At 42.0% G+C, this 17,130-nt stretch overlaps 1 protein-coding gene across 1 annotated transcript in view; it reads right to left on the reverse strand.

Moving 5' to 3' along the window:
* LOC124277804 (serine-protein kinase ATM-like) overlaps window positions 1-17,130 on the reverse strand; it is a 120,121-nt gene that overhangs the window by 92,400 nt on the left and 10,591 nt on the right. The window contains 15 exon segments of the mRNA XM_046713519.1: window positions 1,444-1,776; window positions 3,358-3,442; window positions 3,444-3,829; window positions 3,831-3,966; window positions 4,820-4,954; window positions 5,674-5,781; window positions 6,309-6,463; window positions 7,661-7,721; window positions 8,628-8,704; window positions 9,375-9,479; window positions 9,645-9,807; window positions 10,676-10,841; window positions 12,143-12,307; window positions 13,341-13,485; window positions 14,203-14,331. Coding sequence (XP_046569475.1) covers window positions 1,444-1,776; window positions 3,358-3,442; window positions 3,444-3,829; window positions 3,831-3,966; window positions 4,820-4,954; window positions 5,674-5,781; window positions 6,309-6,463; window positions 7,661-7,721; window positions 8,628-8,704; window positions 9,375-9,479; window positions 9,645-9,807; window positions 10,676-10,841; window positions 12,143-12,307; window positions 13,341-13,485; window positions 14,203-14,331 — 2,349 coding nt within the window.

Genomic DNA, 17,130 nt, shown 5'->3' on the forward strand with positions numbered 1-17,130 from the left:
TGTATGTGTATGTGCGGCTGCTTGTACTAACCCAGACTGAATCTGGTCTTATAGTGCTAGCCCACTGAGATACCATGCCGCAGTGAAGCATGAATACCCTACTCAGACACATTATACTGACTCCGAGCCGACCAGTCCTTGTTGTACCCATTAATGCCGAGCTCCAGGCAGGGACCAACAAGTACCATATGTTAACGTCTTTTGGTATGACGCGGTCGGGGAAACAAACCCGCGACCTTCTGCTCTCCGCGCGGACGCTCTAACCACTACACCACTAAAGCTATTGAAGACAATACAATATAAAAACAGCCTAAAGATTACCAACACAAGTTCATGTTCCAGTTGAAGTGAATTTATGCAAAATATATTCAAATAATCAAAAGGAACATTTCTCGGGAGAATGGCTCCTTCTTATGTCATGTTCACTAACATGCCATCACAATAAAAGCTTTGATAATTCAGGGAGGAAAATGTTATTGACAAAAAAGATGAAAAGGACCCGTGAAAATCCAGGTCAGAATTTGGCTTCAGCAACCCATGCTTGTCGTAAGAGGTGACTAGCCGGATCAGGTGGTCAGGCTCGCTGACAAGGTTGACATTTCACCATATCCCAATTGCATAGACCGATGCTCATGCTGTTGATCACCGGACTGTATTGTCCAGACTCAAATCTCTGACGGGCATTTAAAAGTGGAATGCATAAGAAATGCAAGCTTTATGGATCTCAACTTCTTTATTGTGAATAACACGACGTTTCGGAGTGTACGCTTGCTCCTGACGAAATGAAATCTTGCTTTTCTGGTCCAGACTCGATTATTTAATAACCACCGCCATATAGCTGGGATATTGCTCAGTGCGGCATTAAACAACAAACCAACCAAACAACAAAAAGGATGAAACAAATCCATGCCGAATTAATATATGGATATATGCATCATACATTTATATATATTTGATTGGACACTAGTGGTATTCCGATTAATTGAAATAATCGAAGATTGGTCGCAGTGACCAAACGACCAAGCAATCGGTCACATTTTCTCATAATCGAACATAAACGATTTTGGAACTACTGTTTTAGTCTTTGAAATACTTGACAATGGAACATATCTTAGAAGTTGTCAGGGCATGAAAACGTGTTTAATTCTTAGAAAACTCACTTCACTAACTGAAAAGCCATGACTGAATATTTCTTGAAGACTCCGGGAAGTTTATGTTCATGATATATTAGTCATCACTTTAAAGTAGCAAGTTGCATCATGTCATACATAACTGCAATAACAACCTGGATAGGAAAATCTGAAAAATGATGCTAACCAATTTTTTTCGATGATTGTTTGTTGGTAATGAAACAATCATCAATTGTGAGATTTCAACCAATTCCCAACACTATTGGACACTACAAATATTCACAAAATTCATGTACACAGATTTTTAACTCACCTTGCTAAATGCAATTTCAAACACAAGATCAAAGAAACTCCCAGGTAGCAGTGTTCTGAGCAGCTCCGATACCACATAACATCCATGAGTGTTCAGCTCAGTTTGGGGGAACAGGTTCTGGAGCATCTGAACGATTGGCAGCATGTGTCCACACCCTTCTTTCTTAACATAGTCCGACAAGAGGGAGGACATCCTCCTCAACAGACTCCTGAGGCAGGCCTCAAGTCCTGTGTCAGCCAGCATAGCAGGGGAGGCAACTCCTGATTCAAGCAGGTGTTGGATACATTTCACAAGCACTGATGAACAGGTTATGATGTGTTCAAGGGTATGTTGCTGAAACAAAATATCAAGAATTTATCATTATGTGTCTGGTGAAAGGTGATGAAATTAGCCCGATCTCTTGTGAATTTATGGCCAAGAATCTGAGCACTGACGAAACTTCAGCGCTATTAAGACAGGATGAGTGAGTGAGCTGAGTTTATGACTGATTTCATCAGGAATCTTTTGTGTTATGATGTGGGGTACAGACCCAAACCTTTTTTTCATCTTTTTTTTATTTATCAAATTTAAAGTGAAAAATATGGTTGGGAGATCAGATTTCTTTGTTAATGTATTGTACAAGACTTCCATCGCCTTAAAGTTTGATAATAAAATAATCCTAGATTAGTTTAGGTCCTTATAAACATGATAAATGTTATGTAACTTGTCATGATGATGTAGGGTAAAGTTGGACACAGTGTACTTCAGGGGTGGAAATAACCCATTGCCCGACGTCTGAGTCCAGTGTTTTTTTCTGTCGGGCAAGCAAATTTGTATATCACACTGTACCGGTGTCCAGTTGACTTTCCAATGTTTATTATGTTGTTTATTTAAAAAATCAGCAAGAAAACGGTTGGTATAGTGGGAAATAATCAGGGTAAGTGACTTTACATGTGCCACTGTACCGGAGTACACTAGCAATTTTAAACATATTTCCACCCCTGTACTTCTACTATAGGTTTTTATCATATTTGTATGTAGTGCTAGGCCAAATGCTGGAAAAGTCACTCAGGAGCAGTAAAAGTGTTATCCAGTAATCAGTATGACACCTCCCACCCTCCAAAATTCCTGTTGATATGGAACAAGCCACAGAATGTATCAGGTTACTGAACACAATCGAGGTTCACCCCACTGTTGAAACATTGTCCACATGTTCATAGACCAGCTGTATGAGTGTCAACCACATGGTCTCATGAACGGTGACAAGCACTGGTGTTCACCATGGTCAAGATATGTAGTTTGGATGATAAGGCCGGTGTATCATATCACCTGATTTTGATGCTATCTCTACATTTGGCCGAGGTTGATTGGTTTGTTGTTTAATGCCGCACTTAGCAATATTCCAGCTATATGGCGATGGTCTGTAAATAATCGAGTCTGGACCAGACAATCCAGTGATCAGCAGCTTGAGCATTGACCTTCTCAATTGGGATACAATGACATGTGTCAACCAAGTGAACGAGCCTGACCACCCGATCCCTTTTGTCGTCTCTTATGACAAGCATGGGTTGCTGAAGATCAATTCTAACCCAGATGTTCATGGGTAACATTCATTCATGAGTGAGTGAGTATGGTTTTACGCCACTTTTAGCAATATTCCAGCAATATCGTGGAGCTGGACACCAGAAATAGCCTTCGCACATTGTACCAATGTGGGGCATCGAACCCGGGTCTTTGGCGTGATGAGCGAATGCTTTAACCACTAGGCTACCCCACCGCCCCTTAGTCTAGGAGTATATGCAGGTAACTAAACATCACTGATGTCATGCTGGTATATTTTCACTATTTTGCACAAAAATGTGCTAATATGCAGCTCTGTACAATACCTGTAATATAGGGACAGATACATAATTATAACCCCTTCAGCTAACATACCTGTGGCTCCAAGACAGTCTGAAAGTGAGTTGCTTCTCTTGAAAACACTTCTTTCAAGGTCTCCAATAAACTTGGAACAGCTGCCACTTCAGCTTTCACACACTCCTCTCCTGATGCCCGAAACATTTTTTTCTATCCTCATTTCACAGTCGAATGATGTCTCTAGATATATTCTCTCCAACTCTGTCCAGTGCTTGGCAGTGGACGCAGGCCTGACAGGAATAACTGAACCGGGGTTCCGTACAGTTAACGCAACTAGCACCTGACTCATAACTCCCGGATCTATCTTACAACCTTTCGCCACATCTGAAACCTCTCTTTTTGGTATCAGCCATTCAAAGAGGTGCTTTCTCAAGGTGTATGAGCCTTTGCCACCAGTGAGGTTTGAACCCAGAATACTTGGCTGATGGTTTTCTGGAAGGTCGTGGAGACTGAGGCAGACGGACAGAAAGTTGATGGAAGCCATGCTGGGGGGAGGAGACGTTGGGTAGGAACAAGTTCCACACTTCTTTCTCTGGACAGACAAACCTCTGGTGAACGATGGCAGCGAGGAGGTTGAACCCGGGTTGTTGATAACCCTCTGCTTCAGCCTGGTGAGAACTCATGGACCTAGGATAGAGTGAGACTCAATATTATGGTCGTAGTTGAGTTACATGACGGTTTCAGCTCAATGTGTGAGTGACATGGGATATAACACCGCCTTGGGGAGTATTTCAGTTATATCATGATGCCAGCTTTATGTATAAGTGAAATATGATATAACATTGCCTTGGCGATCGAGGTAGTTCAGTTATATTATGGTGTGAACTCAATGTATAAGTGAGATGGGATATAACCTGCCTTGGGGAGTAGTTCATTTATATCTTGATCTCAAATTAATGTATCACTGAGATACAACTGAGATGAGATATTACATTGTCTTTCAGTTATATCACGTCAGCTTAATGAGATGGTGAGATGCAATATTGTAGCGGCTATCGTCCCGTGCTGGGATTCGAACCACGGACCTTCCGATCCAAAGTCGGACGCCTTGTCCACATGACCAAAGATGTTAACCCCGTCAGCAAGCTGACAAGGTAAGGATGTCATCTGTGGGATGACTCCGGATCCTGCTACAATATTGGATAGTATTTCATTTATGGTGTCAGCCCAACGTGGGAGTGAGATGTGACATAACATCAGCTTAATGTGAGAGTAAAACCTTAGTGATGTTGTTCATAGAAGTTTACCTCAGGTTTTCAGTGTTGACACACTAAGAATCAGAATCAAGGCAAATCAAGGCCTGAAAGTCATACAGATTTTACAGTCCTCAAGTCATTTTAAGTTCAAATTCATAAATTATTCAAACATTCTTAGTTTCAGACACTAATAAAATGTGATAGATTTACCTATTTACAGCATTCACCTACGATCTAAGTCTATATCTGTTGTACCAAGGTAAAGATACAAACATATCATATACCTGAGAGTTGACAACCATATTGTCTGCCATATGTCCCTGGTTGAGTTGACTGTTGCCATGGTGATGTGTTTGAAGGATGTGTAGCTGATCACCAGTACAATCAGACACTGGAAAATGTGCCTCAGAATCTCACTCCTGGAACACATCCAAATAAATCACCTGAAACTGTACTACTGTCACTTGTTCAATTTGAAATTTAAGTGGAGTTTGTGTTTGTAGTTTAATGCCTCCATCAGCAATATTCAAGCTCAATAACAGTGGCCTGTAAGTAATCAAGTCTAGACCAGACAATCCAGAGGTTTGTACATGTAAAACACATTACCCAGACCCTCAGAATATTAAAGCTCATCATCAAGCAAGTCATGAGTCGGACGATCCATTCCACTTGGTATTTAAACACCCCTGAATAGACCATTAGCACTGATTAACCTGCAGCTGAACTTGAGTGTGAGTGAGTGAGTTTACTTTTACGCCGAACTCAGCAATATTCCAGCTATATGGCGGCGCCTGAGTCTGAGCCAGATAATCCAGTGATCAATAGCATGAGCATCGCTCTGCGCAATTGGGAACCGATGACATGTGTCAACCAAGTCAGTGAGCCTGACCACCCGATCCGTTTAGTCGCCTCTTACGACAAGCATGGGCTACTGAAGATCAATATTCTAACCCGGACCTTCACGGGTCACAGCTGAACTTGATCTCAAACCAGCATTCAAGATTGTTTGGACTGTCATTTATTTTACCCTTGACTCTCTCTGCATCACAAGAGTCAGCTTATAGCCTTGTTTTGATCAACAAGATAGTTACCGAGTCTCTACAACTGCAGTTCTGTGTGTTACAACATGCATCCTCACCTTTTGCAGTCATTCAGCAGTTTGTGGAGACACTGAAGCAAGGGAAGTAACTCATCCTCCGGGACACTGGGTGGGTACTTCTCGACAAGACGTGTGACCAGCTGCAACCTAAACAATACCAACATCTAGAGTGAGTGAGTCTGTTGAGGGTTTACACCACTGTTGACATACTTCAGTCACATCACAGCAGGGGACACCAAGAATTGTGTGTGTACATTGTACCTTTGTATATAAAACAATTCGTATTCATTGTGATGAGCTATGGCGTTACTCAGGTATGGCCTCCACCCCTTAGGGACCATTCGTAACTTATTGCCAGGGGAGGTGATAATGAATTTAAAGGGAGGGAGGGAGGTGGGGGTTGGTTTTTTGATCTGGGGAGTCATTAATTTTGTACACATGTACTGGAGGGTCACTGACTTTGTACATGACATGTGAGGAGTCACTTACTTTGATCATAAATTTTAGGGGGGTCATTCACATTGTACATGCTTCTCCATTAAAATCATCATCAGCCACCCTAGCCATAAATTATGAATGGCCCTTTAACAACATAAGAAAACAACATAACAATAAAACAACATTATTGTCAATTCCTGAATAACATATCTTTCTTCCTTTAAATGTATACACACCATGGTATGACTTGATGAGAGCAGCCGGTTTTGTACATGGTGTCACGGACGACAGTCCAGCCACTCTCCAACCTCCTCTTCTTCCTGGGCGTGTCCCCTTCCCCCAGCATCGACATCTGCGTCACCTCGATTGTCTGGGAGGACTCTGTGAACAGCTGATGAGGGGAGAAACTGGGTCAGCCACAGTGAAGCTGATGGGTGGGGAGTATTTACCGGTAAGTAAAACCACTAAGGGCATGCCAGGAATTAAATTAACACACTGCACAATGGCTTCATCTAGGATTCCAAACTAAGTCAATCCGTTTGTTGTTTAACGCCACACTCAGCAATATTCCAACTATATGGCGATGGTCTGTAAATAATCGAGTCTGGACCAGACAATCCAGTGATCAACATCATTAGCATCAATCCTCACATTTCGGATACAATGACATTTATTTGCCTCACACAAAAATGTTGTTTTCTGATTGGCTGAGCTCTCTTCTATCATTTTCAATGGACCCTGCTAACACTGACTCACTGACTGAGTTTGGTTTTACGCCGCTTTTAGCAATATTCCAGCAACATCACGGCGGGGGACACCAGAAATGAGCTTCACACACTGTACCCATGTGAGGATTCGAACCCGGGTCTTCGGCGTGACGAGTCAACCCTGCTAACAAGTGAGTAACATTTTCTATGTACCCCGCTGGGAAAGCTGAACTCATTCTTCTTAGTACTTCATAGAGGTAATTCTTTATCTTGAATAACATTGAATCACATATGATGAATGGAAATTACTTATGTTTTGCGAATGCAAATCGGTGGAAGGGAGATAACTCTAAATTTATTTTTCTTGTCATCTAGTACTCCATACTATGATCGGATACCCGTGCTTCAAACAGTTCAAAATTACCATTGAGGTGTTCAGTAAGATAAATACGTTGTTCACTGGTCCCTTGAGGCCCATGTGTTGATGTATCCTCGATGTTTCTTTATGTTAACAAAACATAAACATATAAAAACATCGAGGGTACATCAGAGAGACCAGTGAACAACTTACAGTGTCAACCAAGTCAACAAGCCTGATACATTAAAGTCTCTCCCTCGCTACTGGTCTGGTTAACAATAAAACACCAGGCACCTTCTAAAGGTCTAATATTTCTAGACATCACCTTAGAAGTTTATTATTCCAATTTTAAAACATCAACTAACATTTTGTTGCAGCCTTAGTGTTGACTATCAGCCTCTGAGATGCTCAGGCTTTCAAAATGTTCAACAGCTGGTGTAATATTTGCTGTATAATTCAACATTTTCAGATTATTTTCTTGCGACAAAAAATGTTCATCTTCACCATCATGATGCCAGTATACCTGATTGCAGACGTCAGCAGCGAGATCCACATACGCTGCCTTCAACACAGCCTCTCTGGTCCTGGAACACAACATAATTCTACATAACACACATACTATGTTCCCACTCATAAGCAGCTGACCGCCTCTGTGGTGTAGTGGTTAGAGCGTGGAGAGAGGAAGGTCGCGGGTTCGATCCCCGACCGCGTCAAACCAAAAGGCATTAAAATATGGTACTTGTTGGTCCCTGCCTGGTGCTCGGCATTAATGGGTCCAAAAGGACTGGTAGGCTCGGAGTCAATATACTGTGTCTGAGTGGGGTATTCATGGTTCACTGGGCATGGTATCTCAGTGAGCTAGCACTATAAAACCAGCTTACGTCTGGGCTAGTAAAAGCAGCCGCACATACACATACACACGCATGCACGTCGTCAAATGAGCGAAATATTCTCAAGTACAACGTTAAACCCAATTTCACCTCACCTCATAACCAGCTATAATCAAACCAATAATACAACTGCGTACTGGGACACATTTAATTCCCGGTTCATTCCTAGATTGTTAGGTCTGTGGTTTGTTTCCACCTTATGGGTTTTACCAAAGTAGTAAACAACTGAGAACTGCCTCACTTCAGGTTTGCACATTGCACATAAAGCTGAATTGCCGTGACATAACATTAATGCTGTAAAAATCCAACGCACTTACTCATTCTAAGGTGTACCATTACCTAAGACCACCAATCTACTCTCTTTCCACAACATATGGCATGTGGCTCTTAATGTAATGTTAAACATGCCTTATCTTCAGAGATATTTTAACAAAGTTTTTCAATATTGCACTCAATAATGATATAAACTGCATTAAAGATTTTTTACCTTCTACATTGTCAGTAAAATACAAACACATTTTAAAATCAATACATATTCATTGGTCAGTGTCAGTAGATATTCCCAAAAGGAGGATGGGGTCAGTATGAGATGACGCTCACCCTGAAGTAAATCTGTTCCGCCCTCCCATTTCCTGCAGGTCCGTATATATCACCTCATACAGCTTCCTTAAGTGGCTCTGAAAACATACAGCAGTTGATTAGTTAATGACTGTCATTGCTGTCACTTACACCGCTAGATCGAGGCTGTCTGTAACTAATCAGTCTGAATGAGGCGCTATTTGGGAAGGAACCATTCAGTCTGTTCACCCATCAGAGAAGGGGTACCTGGTAGGATGGGACGGTAATGTTACCGGGTACTGATCACCTTCAAGTGACAACCACGTGGCACGCTAAACTTCCCATCATGGAATAGCAACACGTGCGTAAACCACGGGAAAGCTAGCGTATAGTTTAATACAAAGTCACTGAAATGAGAAATAACAGACTGCAAAGTCAATAAAACTGTTCTGTCAAGAACGAATAAAGACCAGACATACAGTTGTTAAAGTTTCAGACATTCTTTCACAATAGAAGTAAGTCAGCTATGAACTGGGAACACACGTGAACGCTTGAGTGACGGCATAAGGAATGAGGATACGGGCCTAGGTGCTTACCTGGCTGGCTGTGCATGTGTAGCAGGGAGGGGCCGTATAATAGATAAAAAGATTTTTTATTTATTGTACAATATTTTTATTAAAACATTGATACAACTGTCACATGACATTTTCAGCTGCAGAAAAGGCATATATGTACCCCAAGGACGATCTCTCTGAAAAAGAATGCAAAATACTCGGTTCTGCCACTCACCCTCCACAGCTCCTTGTCCAGGGTAATCTCCCCGGTCTCCGGTGTCTTGACTCCCCCTGGGTGATGGGCTTGCATCTGTAGCCTCAGGAACTCCACTACCTCATCCTGAAGGACACACAGAGATAGTGACTCATAATACTTTGCAACATCACAGGCATATCATAGCGTGGACACCCTGAATCGGCTTCTCACAATGGGGTGTTTATGGGTTAAAGATGACAAGGGAATACTTCAACCACAATGATTCCGAGACAAATGAGTGAGACGTACCTTGATGAGGTCGGTGGGCCTGTTATTCCACAGATACAGGAGGTTGATGAAGATGGTCTCTCCCAGTTTACAGACCTGGATCCTGCAGCTCGGTGCTATCTTCCGGACAAACACGTTCAGTGCTGACATCAGATGCTCCACCACCTGGATCCGAGCTTTCTGTCTGGAGACAATACTACAAATGTCACCGTGGGCATCAAATACCATTTTGCCATGCTGAATCCTTACTGAATCAATGTCAATGAGGTGAAGAAATAAGAGAATACCAAGGACCGTGATTGAATGTCAATCTCATGTGAATGTGAACAGTATTTACCATGTTCCTGAGGGCAACTGATTGAAAAAGCCCAGGTTCCACCACTGTTGAATTAGGCGTAAATTCCATGTCTCAATCATGGTGCCGCCAGTAGCTATTACAAGTTATGTACCTTAACTCCTCCTATTGACCTACCACATCCCACAACGATAATATTTGATATTTTCAAACAAAATGGCATCTCCCACCCAAGACTATCTGATTAATAATTAACATCTCAATTGCAATAAAACAGGTCTTACTTTAACGAGTGCATCAATCCGTGAAGGTCCGGGTTAGAATATTGATCTTCAGTAACCTATGCTTGTCGTAAGAGACGACTAACAGGATCGGGTGGTCAGGCTCGCTGACTTGTTTGACACATGTCATTGGTTCCCAATTGCGCAAATTGATGCTCATGCTGTTTATCACTGGATTGTCTGGTCCAGACTCGATTCTTTACAGACCTCAGCCATATAACTGGAATATTGCCGAGTGCGGCATAAAACTAAACTCACTCACTCACTAAGGAGTGCATCAATTAGATGCCAGCTTGTAACCACACAATCCTCATTGATCAGTCCTTACAACAAAGAAACTATAAGCATATCAAAACACAGGTGAACACAGGCACAGGCGTTCACAAGTAACTGTATACTGCTCAAACCATTGTACTACTGTACTACTCATGTTTCAGCCTATTATTCAAAGACAGTTTACATGATGGAAGCCCTACCTTATGTTTTTAAAGACTTCAGTGAAGAAGATGAGTAGGTTCCTGTGCTGGAGATCACACTGTCTGGATGCTCCACTGATGATGGCATGGACCAGTCTGACGAGGATCACTCGGTCAATGCTGCATTCTGGGTCCAGGTACAGACGACAGTACCGCAGCAACAGATCTAGTGGTGACAAGATAGATGGTCAATATTGATGATGATGATTGTTGGTTATGATTAACACATCTGGAAATAATTCGTCATAAAACATCCAAAAAGTACAGCCAACCTAAGGATTCTGACCTCACACCTCAAGGAGCTCTCCCTTCCAGGATTCTGACCTCCAGTCTCAGAACCACTCCCTGACAGGATTCAGGGTTCCCACCATAAGGTGCTTTCCCTCCCGGGATTCTGACCTCCCATGTCAAGATACTCTCCCTATTGGGATTCTGACCTCTCATGTCAAGATACTCTCCCTGCAAGGATTCTGAGCTCCCATGTCAGATACTCTCCCTGCCAGGATTCTGACCTCCCATGTCAGATACTCTCCCTGTTAGGATTTTGACCTCCCATGTCAAGATACTCTCCCTGTTAGGATTCTGACCTCCCATGTCAAGATACTCTCCCTGCCGGGATTCTGACCTTCGATGTCAAGATACTCGCCCTGCCGGGATTCTGACCTCCCATGTCAAGATACTCTCCCTGCCGGGATTCTGACCTCCCATGTCAAGATACTCTCTTTGGCGGGATTCTGACCTCCAATGTCAAGATACTCGCCCTGCCAGGATTCTGACCTCCCATGTCAAGATACTCTCCCTGCCGGGATTCTGACCTCCCATGTCAAGATACTCTCCCTGCTTGGATTCTGACCTCCCATGTCAAGATACTCTCCCTGCTTGGATTCTGACCTCCCATGTCAAGATACTCTCCCTACCGGGATTCTGGCCTCCTGTGTCAAGATACTCTCCATGTCAGGATTATTACTTCTCACCTCAAGGTGCTCTCCCTGCCAGGATTATTACTTCTCACCTCAAGGTGCTCTCCATGTCAGGATTATTACTTCTCACCTCAAGGTGCTCTCCCTGCCAGGATTATTACTTCTCACCTCAAGGTGCTCTCCCTGCCAGGATTATTACTTCTCACCTCAAGGTGCTCTCCCTGCCAGGATTATTTCTTCTCACCTCAAGGTGCTCTCCATGTCAGGATTATTACTTCTCACCTCAAGGTGCTCTCCCTGCCAGGATTATTACTTCTCACCTCAAGATACTCTCCCTGCCAGGATTATTACTTCTCACCTCAAGGTGCTCTCCATGTCAGGATTATTACTTCTCACCTCAAGGCGCTCTCCCTGCCAGGAGTCAGATTTCTGACCGACCTCTTACTAATGGTTACTCTCCTTGCGAGGATTCTGACCACCTACCCTAAGGAGCTCTCCAGGTCTCCAGGGTCTGATTCACAACACAGAGAGGTTTCCAGGAACTCACCCTGCCAGGATCTTGACTTGATGTCCACCCAGTATTTGCGGACAGGCAGGACGTTCTTCAGCAGGATAGTGCTGTAGTCCAGTCCATAGGCAGCACAGGTGTACTCATCTTCCAGGACCTCGGTGATGTGACTCAGAACATTGGAACACTTCAGTCGGGGCCCACCTGCATCAGTCATCCACAGACTTCAACACTCATACCATCACAATCTATTTGTTTGCTGCTTAATGCCCCTTCAGCAATGATGAACATTATATGATGAAATATAGGACAGGACAAAGATTGAATTGGTGAACATCTAGCCTGACCAGAGGATTCATTTTGTCATCTCTTACATCCAGCATAGGTAGCTTGACACCAAAGTTAACCCAGAAAGGTGACAAGATTTGACTACTGCGAAATCTCACTGACCAAATGAAAACTATTTCCAGTGATCTCTCTCCAGTGCAATGCATGGATCTATATGAACTTGAACCATAGTGAAACTACACAACAATGTTCACTTCAATCTTGAAGTCAGATATGTCACATCATCAGGGCTCAGAAACCATAATAAAATGTAATGCATAACTCAGGCTCAAATGCCAGGATCACAAACTAAAAGAAGAATTAATTCAGGGATAACATGTTACTGTACTGGAGGAAGCATGTTAAAACAGGGTGATCCTGGCACAGTCGAGCTGGCTGAGCTATTCATCAGCTCAGGGCCCTTTATACACGCAGACTGGTCAGCAAATGGCACTTCTCCCAGAGAATATGGAGACCCCCCAACACTGCAGCCTTCTGCATTACTATCATAATATCCAAATCCTAACTTCAGCAGAACTAGAGGCAATAAAATGAGTGAGTGAGTATGGTTTTATGCCGCTTTTAGCAATATTCCAGCAACATCATAGCAGGGGACACCAGAAATGGGCTTCACACATTGTGCCCATGTGGGGAATCGAACCTGTGTCTTCGGCGTGATGAGCGAACACCATAACCACTAGGCTACCCCGTCGCCCCAGAGGCAAAACAGAAACACAGACAAACAACATATAAACATCTTAAGGGAAAGACGACAGCAAGGTTTCTAAGTATATATGATAGACTTTTTACAGATCAGAGAGGGAATCCCCTTTCAAGTAACAGCAAGTCCTTGGGTTATCCATGGCCAAAAACCCATCAGCTAAGTCAACCATTGTACCAGGCTACTCACGTTTATCCGCAACTCTGACAAAGAACTTGAAGAATCCACTAATTTCTTGCTTCTTCTTCTCCTTGTTGAGCTTAGATGCTGCACTGACACTTTCCTTGGCCTTCTGTAGTGCAGCTGTCTCCAGACGGATGTACAACACCACACCCTGCAGACACAAGCAGACATACATCACACCCTGCAGACACAAGCTGATGTACAACACCACACCCTGCAGACAAGCTGACATACAACACCACACCCTGCAGACACAAGCAGACATACAACACTACACCCTGCAGACACACAAGCAGATGTACAACACACCTTGCAGACACACAAGCAGACGTACATCACACCCTACACACACAAGCAGATGTACAACACCACACCCTGCAGACACAAGCAGACATACAACACCACACCCTACACACACAAGCAGATGTACAACACCACACCCTGCAGACACACAAGCTGACATACAAAACCACACCCTGCAGACACAAGCTGACGTACACCACACCCTGCAGACGCAGTACTCCCTGTACATCACAAACACAGGCAAATATACCATACTACACCCTGCAGAAACAGACATACAACACTATTCCCTGCAGAGACACAAACACAGGCAAATATACCATACTACACCCTGCAGAAATAGACATACAACACTATTCCCTGCAGAGACACAAACACAGGCAAATATACCATACTACACCCTGCAGAAATAGACATACAACACTATTCCCTGCAGAGACACAAACACAGGCAAATATACCATACTACACCCTGCAGACAGAGACGCAGACAGAGACACAGACAGAGACAAGATTATGCACGTCTTGTACAGTTTACATTGTCTGTAAAACGTTATCGTGCGTACCTTCATGAAGACATCGTCCCACGTTATCAGCCGATTATTGTTCCGCGCTGGTTTTTCATCTGTGTTCCTGTCCAAACTCTTGATCACAGAGTTTTTCTCAAGTAACTGTTTCAGCTTTTCAACGCTCTTCTGAAATGAAAGAAAAGGATACATTTACCAGTACTTACTAGACATCAATGGTCACCCAGTGGTCACTTGGCATATACAGGCCTGTGGGGATTCTGGAACAAAACACGTCCCCAGTAACTTTGAGACATTGAGTGAACAAATGATTATGGTTCCACATTGAGCATGTTGAATGAGCAAGTGACAATAGCGTTACATTGCCTTTAGCAATATTCCAGAAATATCCTGGCTCAGAACACCAGAAGTGTGCTTAATATTGTCTCGCCAGGTTCTCTCTCCTTTTACCAAGAAAACCTATACAGGCCTGGGGATTTTCTACAGAATTGCTCCAGGTCCCTTGGATTTTCTGAAGAATAGCCCTTGACTTTGACTCATTTTAATTGTGCAATTGTAAAATATCACATTATTGAATTGAAAACTTTCAATATATTGTGCCGATGCCTGGTTTCGAACCTGCAACCCTTCGCTTAATTGCTTGGCGGTTTTATCCACTAGGCTGCGAAGGATCGCTGTGAAGAATGTGATTGTGTGTCAGTATGAACCCAGTGTTCCTCACAAGTATTTGTTTTAGTAGTGTTCAATACTGCTCAACAATATTCCAATTTCCAGCGGTAACGGATTATTTCACCCCAAACACGTTTCACCCCAGCACAGTTTCATCCCATTTAGAGGTTGTTTCACCCCAGCAAATAATTATTAAATGTTCATTTAAGTTTTAAGTGTGATGAGATGAGAGGTATCATGCCAGGAAGGCTAAAATAGATATTTCAGATGTCCCAGGAGAGCTACTTTTCCTGGTGTAGGGGAGTACCGCCAAGGCTAAAGATATGGTGAATAAATACCGGTAAGCATAATCCATGTCAGAGGTAGATAGATCTATGGATAGGGAAATTTCTTTTCAAAACATTGTTATAGTAGTACAGATTATTTTAGAGTTATTCATCTTCAATGTATCCGGAGTTAATCTTGGGATAATCTTTTTTCCAAAACATCCCTTTAGAGAATATTGGGTAAAGTGGAAGTTAAAATTTAAAAATAAAGGCTAAAGGCTGAAGCTGTTGCATTTGATTCATAAGAATCAGAAATATAATGCTGCCAATAAATCTTTAAGCGAACAAGGCCTGAAAGCAATGTTTTGGTTGCTAGCTAAAGCAAGAAGATTACATTTACCCCCAGATTGTGTTTTTAAAGCATTCGACCATATGGCTGTACCAATATTACTAATTAGTTCATAGATTGTTTATTAAGGCCTGACCAATTTTTTTTCTTGTTTTACGGATCCGCCGGTCATATATTTCATTGGCAGCATTATATTTTTGATTCTTATGAATCAAATACAACAGCTTCAGCCTTTAGCCTTTATTTTTTAATTTTAACTTCCACTTTACACATTATTCTCTAAAGGGATGTTTTGGAAAATAGATTATCCCAAGATTGGACACATTGAAAGATGAATAACTCGTGGGTAGCTAGTGGTGTATGCCGCATGCTTTGCATGACAACTAGGAAGCTGACTTATAATGAGGGTAGCATGGAGTGCTTGGGCGGATGGACAAGAGAGGCCACGGGAAAAAAGTTTACATCGTTCCACTCAGTGTCGAATCAAGAGAGAGAAGTGCATACCGTGAGATAGGATAAGTTTAAAAAATTACAAAACAAATTTTTTTTGAATTTTTTTTGCCCCATATACACTTCACAAATTTCCAAAAGTAAAATACTTTTTATATGTAGAAGGAATATTATGTTGACTGGGGATTTTATTTAATTTTTGTTCCCCCTCCTGCCTATAGGTTTTCTGAGGACAAAAATCCGTAAAACAAGAAATAAAATTGGTCTGGCCTAAAAAGGGTTTCCATTTACGTAAAAGTACCCAAGCTAAAATATAATACAGCAAGACAGGACACCAAAGTATAGTCTATAACATTGCACTGCTAGTACCACCAAGGCTAAGCTCATTCAACCACAAACATCACAATTTGAGCCTTCACAGCCATGAACCAGATGAGATTAGATGAGATATAAGCTTAAGTCCTAATTGCCATCCCAACACAGAAACAGTAGCACTTACCTGATCGTTGTTAAAACATTGCCTAATTAGGATTAACAGATTTAAGCATTAATACCATGCTCCTCGTATACTCAATTAGTTCTGTGAAACAACTTCTGATTAGGGGTGAAACAACCCATTATATGGGATGAATTGACCTAGGTTGGAATTGGGATGAAACAACGTGGGTGAAACTACTTTTTTTTCTTTTTTTTTTCAATTCAAAGTTTATTCTCATGAGTCATATACATGACATAGAGTAAAACAAATACATGTGCAAAACAATGAAACAAATACATATTACATTAACGGAGCGTACACAAGCCCCATTTCACAAAAAGAGCAAGTTTAACAAGTATTGGTTTGTATGTGATAGACATAAGTGAAACATATTTATCCACAGTGGGATGTTTACAATAATATGGAGGGAGATATTTGTTTCGTAATTAGTTTAACTCATTGCATTCTAACACAAGTGTAGAAGTGAGCACATCTCACATATCCCCGCTTCCCACTTTGGGACATGGAAATGACTGATATTGATATATATAATGTGACAAGGATCAGCAGCTCACAAGACTTTCCCCTTGACTCTACTAAACTTTATATACATGTTAGATAATTGTCTTGCCATGTACTGATTACAGTAATAATTTATGGAAACATTACTTGTTTGTGTTTTCCGTGGAAACCTGACATACAATTGAACTTGTTGCACACAATGAAGTGGACGTAGATGAAGATTGTTATTTTTT

Source organism: Haliotis rubra, unplaced genomic scaffold (assembly GCF_003918875.1).
Source record: "Haliotis rubra isolate DU_JTF1 unplaced genomic scaffold, ASM391887v1 Scf228, whole genome shotgun sequence".
Classification (NCBI taxonomy): Eukaryota; Metazoa; Mollusca; class Gastropoda; order Lepetellida; family Haliotidae; genus Haliotis; species Haliotis rubra.